Source organism: Copadichromis virginalis, linkage group LG9 (genome assembly GCF_057382275.1).
Source record: "Copadichromis virginalis isolate Kocher_CV1m ecotype Utaka linkage group LG9, C_Virginalis_male_GT1.1, whole genome shotgun sequence".
Classification (NCBI taxonomy): Eukaryota; Metazoa; Chordata; class Actinopteri; order Cichliformes; family Cichlidae; genus Copadichromis; species Copadichromis virginalis.
In genome coordinates this window covers 35,702,733-35,712,441 of record NC_140626.1, presented here as the reverse complement: position 1 = coordinate 35,712,441, position 9,709 = coordinate 35,702,733, and the positions used below count along the sequence as shown (strand labels likewise).

At 42.4% G+C, this 9,709-nt stretch overlaps 1 protein-coding gene across 3 annotated transcripts in view; it reads left to right on the top strand.

Annotated features, from left to right (window-relative positions):
- Positions 1 to 9,709, top strand: part of LOC146702427 (receptor-type tyrosine-protein phosphatase mu-like) — a 217,332-nt gene that overhangs the window by 142,804 nt on the left and 64,819 nt on the right. For all 3 annotated transcript variants that reach the window (XM_085469039.1, XM_085469038.1, XM_085469040.1), the window contains 2 exons: positions 5,760 to 5,878; positions 7,450 to 7,524. In XM_085469039.1, coding sequence (XP_085325165.1) covers positions 5,760 to 5,878; positions 7,450 to 7,524 — 194 coding nt within the window. The remainder of the gene's footprint in view (positions 1 to 5,759; positions 5,879 to 7,449; positions 7,525 to 9,709) is intronic.

Sequence of the window (9,709 nt, the reverse complement as noted above, 5' to 3'; positions counted from 1 at the left end):
TGGACTGCTAGTCCAGCTATGCTGCTGATGGTAATTTTTTGTTTTAAATGGGCCAATGTTTTGTTGTTGTTGTCTTTTTTTCGTAACCGTGTAAACAGTGAAAGGTGGCAGATTGGACAGATGCTGGCATCTGTAAAAATAACTCAATTGTTTGGTGGTGGCTATGGTGGAGCTTTCACAGATTCGGTAAAATTAGCAAGTGGTGGAGGCCAGCAGGTGGATGGGGGAAAGGGGAGGCGGAGGAGGAGTGACCCAAGGCGGCCGCCGGTCCGACTGTCAGGTAAAATGAGTTATGACCTGCAGTCTATCTGGGTCAGATATGAACCAAGTTTAGGTGGAGTTTATTTTCGTTGTGCTGACTTTTTACAGTCAGTTACAATAACTCGTACTGTGTACTAGCTAGCATGACGGAGTTTCTATACAGTTGGGTGGGTGCTATGATGTTACTGGTGAACTTTACTTTATTCATGTGGTTAGTTAGTAGAGTTGCCAACCGCCCCGTAAAAAACGGAATCCTCTGGTATTCAGAGTTAATATTACGCGTTTCGTATTGAGCTGAAAACGCGATTTGTCCCGTACTTCAGCTACAATAAAAAAAAAGACACAAAGCTGGAGTTAGTCTGTCTTTACGCTGTCAGCTGCCTCTTCTTCTCTCATTCTCCCCCTCCCTCTCCTGCTGCTACTTCAATCACGAAACTGATCAATGATCAGCTGATCGGCTTTTCTCTCTTGCATGTTTATCTCCTGCTTTGCGCCAGAAAGAGGAAACTAGCGGAGGTCGCGTTAAGCAGCAGAAGCGCTTTAAACTTGATCAGCTGTTGTTAGAATGTATTTAATATTACTTTCTAGTATCAGCTGATGTTTGTTGGAGCCACAGCTGTAAAGCTGCTGGTCATGATGTCGGTTTGGTTATCTGGTGAGAGGAAAACATGAAGATGAAACCAGGAGATGTCCTTACTGAATCATCAGAGCTGAACAGGTGATGGAGAAACAGGTTTACCTTTTAGGTGACATGGATGAGTTGAAGGGAAGTTATGAACTGTTTCTGAGAGACAAATAACACCAGGATCCTTTTCTAAGTAGCTGACAGCTGGTAACTGTGCAGGGGCGGGTCATGGGGGCAGGTAGGGGATTAACAGGCGAAAGGGGGCACAAAGAAATACTTTTCTTTCTTATTCTCATTTAAAATTTCTAGCTTTTAACAAATAATTATCCGAATCTTACAACCAAAGTTTTTATCTGATGTCAAATTTATAGAAATCCATTATTGTACGTACTAAGTTTTTTTCAGGGTCCCAACATAATTTCTTCAGAAGTAGCTATGTGCTGTACATGATGCCAGTATTTTCCCACATTTTCTAGATACTGCACCAGTACTTTGTGTAAAATGCCATCAAAAAGTCAGTTAAGTTTTATTCTTTCTCACCTTTCTTTCTGTCTCCTTTCACTTTTAAAAGGTTGCCATGTTAGAAAAAATATTTTGCCCTCCCGTGCTGTTTATTAATGTGGTAAATAAATAGTTTATGAAAATATTAGGGGTGCAACGATATTCGTATCGATATTGAACCGTTCGATACAGTGCTTTCGGTTCGGTACGCATATGTATCGAACAATACAACATTTGTAATTTATTTTATCAACTTTCCTTCTGACGATGCTGTCTGTGTGGAGCGCTCAGTAAATCTGCGTTCAACTACTCTGCCTAGGGTCGACAGTGCAGCCTAGGCGGAGTAGTCGAGCGCAGATCCACTGAGCGCTCAACACAGACAGCATCGTCAGAAGGAAGAGCGCAGGGCAAGCTAGCAAGACAGAAGTTAAGCTCTCCTTGAAACATGGACCTCCCCCACCCTCATTCAGATCTGGCGTTTGGAATTATTTTGGTTTTCATGTGACGTATGACCCTGAAGGTAAGCGAGTCATGGACTAAAGTAAAACAGTATGTTGGATGTGCCACGCAATGCTCAATTACATGGTTGGGAACTAGTGTGTTAGCGCAGTTAGCTCGTTAACGTGTTGGCCGTCCAGCCCCATGCACGGGGCGATTGGCGGTAGCTCGTTAACGGAGATTTGCCGTGTTGTGGCGTTAAGGTCATTTCAACGAGATTAACCTGAAAGCACTAGTGGGAACACAACGAATATGACTGCACATTTACGCCGACATCATCCTAGTGCAAAGACAAGTGGAAGCAGACAAAAACAACAAGCATGCATGCTACAAACTTTACCCGAGTCATTTAGACAGCCGTTAGCACAGGATTCTCCTTATGGGGACCTGATATGTTTAATATTGTGGCGAGCTCAGACAAGGAGGAGACGGAGGTGTCATTTGGTCTTGCTTCCCGTGAGCTAGCCAGGGAGCACAGCCGTTTATTGACATCTGCAGAAGAACACTGCCGCTAGCTAACTGCTCAGCGCGGCAACCGCACAGCAACAACAACAACTCACAGGGCGCCCTCTGACCCCGGAAGGACACACCGTCGCAGCGAGAGGGCGTCACCCGTCACTATGGCAGCATAAACAAAACATAACTGTACAAACAGAACCCCGAACAGCCCTGACCCGCTACAATATGCTGCTGAGAATATAGCCCAGAAGAAGCGTATAGTATAGCTTTTATTTTGGAAAGAGACATTTCTCTGTAATAAACTCTCTTTTCCAAAGATGAGCGATTCCTCAATCAGATACAGGGCTCGCAAAATCGCTAGCCCGACGTCCCGGAGCTAGCGATTTTTTTAGTCGGGCTACCAAAATCTATCTCTTCCCTGCCCGTCGGGCTATTGTAGGAAAAATATATGTCAATGCTTTTGCATTCTTTCGGAAATGTAGCTGGGTAATTATGTCATTGGCATCGGTGAGCCACTGTCAATATGTGACATATTGAAATCGCGTTTGAATTTGCGCTTGTTTTTTGCTTTCACTTTGCAATCGCGCAAACTGTGTATAGAGAGCGACAGCACTGATCTGTGAGTGATGATAATTTGCGCACAAATTCCTCTGATATCGTCTTATTAATCATTAGCTTACTATGCAAACATGACAAGTGAAATCTCCCGCAGCTTAAACATGTGAGAGGTTGATCGTGCAGAGAATCGCTGAGCTTATGTGAGTGCGTGTGTAAAAGCATTTCAGTTCTGCTGAGCCAAATAAGACAGGTCAGGGTGAAGAAGTGACAGCCAAAGAAAAGCTTACCACAAAACGGAGAAGTTATGACAAATCAGACTATAAGGCAAAAAGAAAGTGCAGCTTTATGGTTTCATGGACAAAATAATTTCTGTGGCTGCAATATGACGAGCTAAATAACCAGGGCTGCACATAAGTGGTCCGCAGGTGCGTATTCGCTGTCAAAATAAAAAACACGCACAAGGGTTAGGGTTAAATTTAAAAACTGTACTTTTGAGTTAAAATATATATTTATAATTTTAATAAATGACAAATTTAAAAAGGCATGAACATTTTTTTTGTATCGAAAAAATATCGAACCGTGACACCAAAGTATTGAACCGAACCGAACCGTGAATTTTGTGTATCGTTGCACCCCTAGAAAATATCACAAAATCTGTTATTTTTAATATTCAGTAATGGTCATGTCTCACCTCTAGTCTTCTCTGTCTTAATTTCAGGTTTCCACCATGTGTTGTAGATAGTTCAGGAGGTTAACTCGACCAAGCAGTCTTTGGGTTTCGGCCAAGTACTGTTTAGAATACCAGAACAGGGAGGATGGTGTAGGTTTAAGTTTATTAGACTGATACATATGTACCAACAAGACAGTGTACATCACTGTCACAATGACGTTTGTTTTCATTCAAAGGCTTTATGGTTTTTCCTATAATACCTGGTGGGCCGGTCTCTAGTCAAATGCCCGGGCTGATTTTTTGTCCCAGTCCAGCCCTGTTCAATAGTGAGGGGAGGGTGGAGCCTGAGATTGACAGACGGTTTGAGGCAGTATACGGATGGATGGGCAAAGTCGGTGACAGAAAGCAAAGATAAAAAACAGCTTAATGCCACTTCAGAGTGGTTGCCATGGTGATTTTACAGTACCTGTTAACATTCAGGCTCTGGCTGCTGGGCTGGGGTCAGCAGCTCTCAGCTTTACCACACACAAACTGATGTTTGACGTTTTATTTTCTTATTTAAGTGCAGATAGCAGCAGCACCTCGTGATGAACATAACAACATGATTGTAATTAATGTCTTTACTGAATGTAGTACAGTTACTGAAAAATGTTATGTGATTACAGTTACAGTTGCACCTAACGCTGCCGATCTCTTAACGCTGAAACTCCAGAGCCTGCAGTTCCTCTGACGCCCAGCAGAGGCATCAGTGAGTCAGTCCCCATAGACTTCATGTTCAAATCATGTTTGCAGCCTGATAAATGAACTGATTGGTCTCTATGGAGATCATTTCATAACATCAGTATTTTATAACTCACTTAAATTGCACTAAAGCTTAAAGTTTGCATTATTAGGGGCGCGGCCTCTGTGGCTATGCCCTTCGCCTCGTTCATGCAGCCTGTTTAAAGCAGCCGGCTGATGCGATTGGACCGTGTCACAGACCCTCTCAGACGTGCTGCTTTTTCATCGTCTTTCTGCAGTAAATCAGGATTTTGTGCTGCAGACGTTTGTTTGTTCAGGTCTGAATCAGAGACGAAGAAACGCTGCAGGTTTTTACTGTCTGCCTGAACCACAGAAGAAGAAGAGAAATGAGACATGAGGGGGAGGAGGGCAGCACCTTGCCTCGGGGCGCTTTTGCTGTCCTCCATCTTAACCTCGATGCGTACACAGCAGCATTCACTGATGTCTTCCTTCCAGTTTAAAAGCTTGCTTTTACTTTTATTTTTACATGGCAGCGTTTTTCAGGTTAGGGTTAGACTTTTCAGTGTGTGTGTGCTTGTGTGTGTGTGTGTGCCTGTGTGCAATCGGACAAATGCATTTTCTTTATTCAGACTCAGAATAGAAAGAGAGAAAATACAGACGATGGACGGATGCGAGGATGCTTTAGTCGTTTAAAGATGCTTTTCCTCTGCAGTGGTTACACAACACACACACAAACAGAACAAAGTGAAGCCCCAGCATCGCTTCTCATTTAAGCTCCTCTAACAAAACTCGTCTCACTTTCAGAAGAACTGCAGAAGAATCAAAGAGTTGAATGGTCTTTGAGCTGAAATGTCACTCACAAGCTTTTAAATTTGACCAAATATTCAAAAAAATGTCTCAGAGGTTAGTAGTGATGCTCTGAGTGTGAGAGGAGTAACGATGGAGCAGCAAGCGACGTTCAATGACTCGTAAATTTAAAAAGCATCACTCACAGGTTTACAGCACAGCTTCCACTTTAGGTACGGCTCATTAAAGGAGCTCCATTCAGACCACCTTAAGAGCCTGCTGATCTAACAAATGCAAAGCCTTCATTCCACCTTAAAAGACAAATGGCACATTGGAAACTCTCACTTATTCCACTTTAACTGAGAAGCATCTGCTCATGCTGCCTTAACACATGGCTTCACAGAGAAAACTCTTACCACCTTAAAAGAAAAAAAATGTGTTCACACAGCAGGAATGTAAGTTACTCCATACCGCCTTAAACCCAAACACCATCTGTCTCACCTTAATGGAGATAATACAGCTATAAAATCTCTCTCATATCACCTTAAGTGCCAAAAAACAACCTTGTTCATACCACCTTAATAGATAATAAAAAAAGAAAAATCAGAGTTTGAGGGAAGAAAACTTTATTGAAACTTCAGCTTTTTTGTGTGTCGGCAGGAAGTTGGCGAAGAAGAGGAAGGAAACTCTGAGCTCCAGACAGGAAATGACCCTGATGGTGAACAACTCCCAGCACACCACCATGGTGGACACGCATGTGCACACGCTGAACGGACGCAGTGAGTACATGCACGCGACGCACACAAATGCTATCCCTAATCCTATCTCTGACAAGCGGGTGAGACAAAGACTCGGTGACAGAGTCGCTCACCCACAGGTTGCACAGACGACGCAGACTGATCTGCAAACGCTCCCCGAGTCGAGACGTTTTCTTTCAAAGAAAGATCATTTCGCTGATATTTCATGATAATCCCGTATCTAAACGATAGCAGTGAGTCGAGGGAGGAGCTGTGGTGTGGTCGGTCATTCCATGACTTCGTGTTCTGACTCGGTTTCCACGGCAACAGTGAAATCCTATGTTTTTGCTGCATGGCTTAGGACGCCGACCAACCTGAAAGAAGACAAGCTCAAACCCAAGCAGGTGGCCTCCTCGTCCTTCCTGCCGTGAGCTGAAGGAGGCGATGTTTTATCGCAGCGTAGCGGCCGTCAGAGGGCAAGGCGGCACCCTTCCCCCCAGGCTCCTCTGCTCGCCGTCTTCCTCTTTATTCTGGAGCACGGCGTGCAGCTGCGAGCGCCTCCCTGTAGGAGACGATTTAAATTAAGCACAGACATCAAACACCACAGGCCCTGAAACCATGTCAGCTTACAGGAGCCTCTGATTTAATTTAACCATGAGAGTCTCAGGCGTGTAGCTGCGGCCGAAAACAAGAAGATCAGTCAAACGTCATCTTTGGATCAGTCAGTAGACGACAACAAGGGAAGAGCTGCTCACAACAAACCAGGCTAACAGACCTCTCCTCCAGCATCATTCTGGTTATTAAGTAAAGCTAAAACTACAAATCAGTGTAACTGAAATAAAAAGTTATGCTCTTTATTGATCTGCTCAAATCTTCCAGACCAAAGATCCAGTGAAGGTTTTGGTCCATCTGTGTGCTCAGACTGAGACGGCTGAAAGTCTGTGGCTTTACGACCACAAACAGAAGACTGTCTGAAACTGAAATCATCTAATACAATCAGAAAAGATTCAAGTGACAATAAAAAATTATAAAAGAAGTGCTGCAAATCTCTAGTAACTCTGACTTTTATTAAAATAGAAACCCAGTGTTCATTAAACAGCTGAGCAACAATTTCAAATCATGGGTCAAACTCCAGGTACAAGTAATTCATAAAGGAGTACTGAGGATTACAGCTTGGTCTCTGCAAACAGTCCTAATGCCCTTCTAACATACTGCTAACATGCTAATGCCGTGCTAAGCTGTTGTTAAACTGCTGCTAATGCAATGCTAAGCTGTTGCTAAACTGCTGCTAATGCGATGCTAACATACTGCTAACCAGCTGCTAACGTGCTGCTAATGCCATGCTAACATACTGCTAACGTGCTGCTAATGCCCTGCTAATGTGCTGCTAATGCCATGCTAGCATGCTGCTAATGCCCTGCTAGCATGCTGCTAATGCCATGCTAACGTACTGCTAACATGCTGCTGGTGTGCTGCTAACATAAATGAAGCAATAATTAACCATCGCTGAGACTTTCCTTATGAAGTTGCAGGCAGGGCGATGGGTGAATCAGTGACTGTAAAATGGAAGAAGCAGGAAACTTTAAGGCTGCGTTTCTGTTTCCTCTATGCAGCTGTTTCATCTCCGTCCTCCTTCACCCTGAAGACAAACACCATCAGCACCTCCGTAGCAAACTCCTACTACCCAGGTAAAAACACTGAGATGCCTCCTGTTGACATAAAAACTGCTGTCAATGTTTTCATTTGTAAAAGGAGGCAGACTGTCTCAGACTGTCTCAGATGTGCAGCAGGGACCAGTGTCCACCAGATGCATGAAGATCGATGCTGAACAAGCAAACAGTCACTGCAGGCACTTACTGCACACCAGCAACAGTTCTTTGATGAGTCTCAGAGACACGTCTTCCACTGTCGGCTGTTTTTACACTGCTTCATCTGCATGAGCCTCCACCTAGGGCTGCTCAATTAATTGAATTTTAATCACGATTACGATCTGGGCTTTCAACGATCATTAAAAATGACTGAGCCGATTATTAGCCCCTCCCTCGTGCTTTACTCTCGTGCTGCTCCGTGTGGCAAATCAAGCGCACCTCTTTGCATTTTGAACACACATCACAACAATTAAGAGGACCCAAGGGAAGCTCGGAAAGCTAAGCAGAAGTTATTTGGAGAGGAGAGTGACTGCCGTTGGTTGAAAAGAGAGGTAAAAAAAAAACTTCAGTGGTGTGGAAACATGGATTCGCGGAGTCAGACGTGGATCAAGTAGACATAGTGTGTAAACTTTGCTACGGTGTCATAGCTGCACCACAGAGCAACACTGCAAAGTTCACTAAACATAGATGTTTACATTTTTCATTTATATTTTATATTGCAAACATTTGCACTGTTCAGTATTTGCACACTATTTTATATTATTTTTTAAAGTCAGTATTCAATACATTGTTATTGTTAACGCTTTAAATCCCTGTAGAACCGGAACCATGTAAGCTAGCGCAATAATTTGTTTTGCATATGAAACCAGAGGAGTTGTACTTACATCTTATGTCATCAGCTTGTCCTAGGTCACGGTTTCCTTCCACATATAGCTTTGCAAAAATTGCATAAAAAGCGCTTGCAGGAACAAAAACATAATATTCCAGAAACACGCTTTGCCGATCCGATCAGCTGTTCGTAACACTTCCCACATTGAAAAAGAGTCAACTCGAACTATAGCATGTCCGCCAGTTCCTGTCCGAAACCGGAAGTGATGTCATTTTCGTGGAAAATGTAGTTTTTTACTTGTAGGCCTTAAAAGCCTGTACTGGTGTTTTTATAAGTCATGTTTGACTCTATACTTTTCTGAATAGTTGCTGGGATGCTTAGAACTCGAAATGCACTGCTGGAAATAGTTTATTTTGATGCACCTGCTGTTTTCTTTGCAAATTTGCATCATAGGATTGTTTTTTCGTTTTTCCTGCAGTGTATATAAAAATTGCTGTATCTCCAAAATAAAACTATGAAGACACTCAAAATAAATTCCCTGTTGTTGTAAACTATTTTTTGCAACTTTTTTGTATTTGAAGTTTTGAGGGATAAGCCTCTTAAATTTCCCCAAGTAGAAATATATGTTAAAAAAAAAACCAAAAACGATTTTCAATTTTTTTGTAGTTTATTGCACTTTTTTGCAATGAATGTAGTTACTATGGACTTAATGCATACATATTATTAAAATATGGGCTATAACAGTTGTATTGATGTATAGCAACTTGAAATGCTCCCACAAATGGCACTACAACATGTAAAAAAAATAATATAAGCTCTGGCGGACTTGGTTCTATGGTAGGTCTTAAAGGGTTAAATAAATATCGTCAAATAATCGAGATCTCAATTTCAGTGAAAATAATTGTGATTATCATTTTTGCCATAATCGAGCAGCCCTACCTCAACCTGCTGGTTCCTCTCCTTACACCTGTACACAAAAATGCCACACAGATTCTCAGAGGCATTTGGACGACGATCAGTCCCTGTGTGCTAATATTAGCATTCCCCAGACATCCAGCCAACAACACTAACATTTAGATTGACAATAATTCATTACAATAGTGGGGATTCATTACAGTAGATGTCTTTCTCAGCTCAATGTAACTAAATTAAATGATGCAGTTCCTCCACTCTTACCTTCTTCAAAGCCTTGTGCCAACACACTGCAGAACAGCTACCTAACGCTACTCCTACAGATGTGACTCATCTTGTTAATAGTGTTATGGCCTCATTGGGTACAACTCTGGATACTGTAGCTCCTATGAAAAAGAAAACTTCACTCCCTAGTATACCTCAGATAATTCAATTCAATTTTATCTGATAAGCACATAACTCGTAAGCTAAACATGTTCTGAA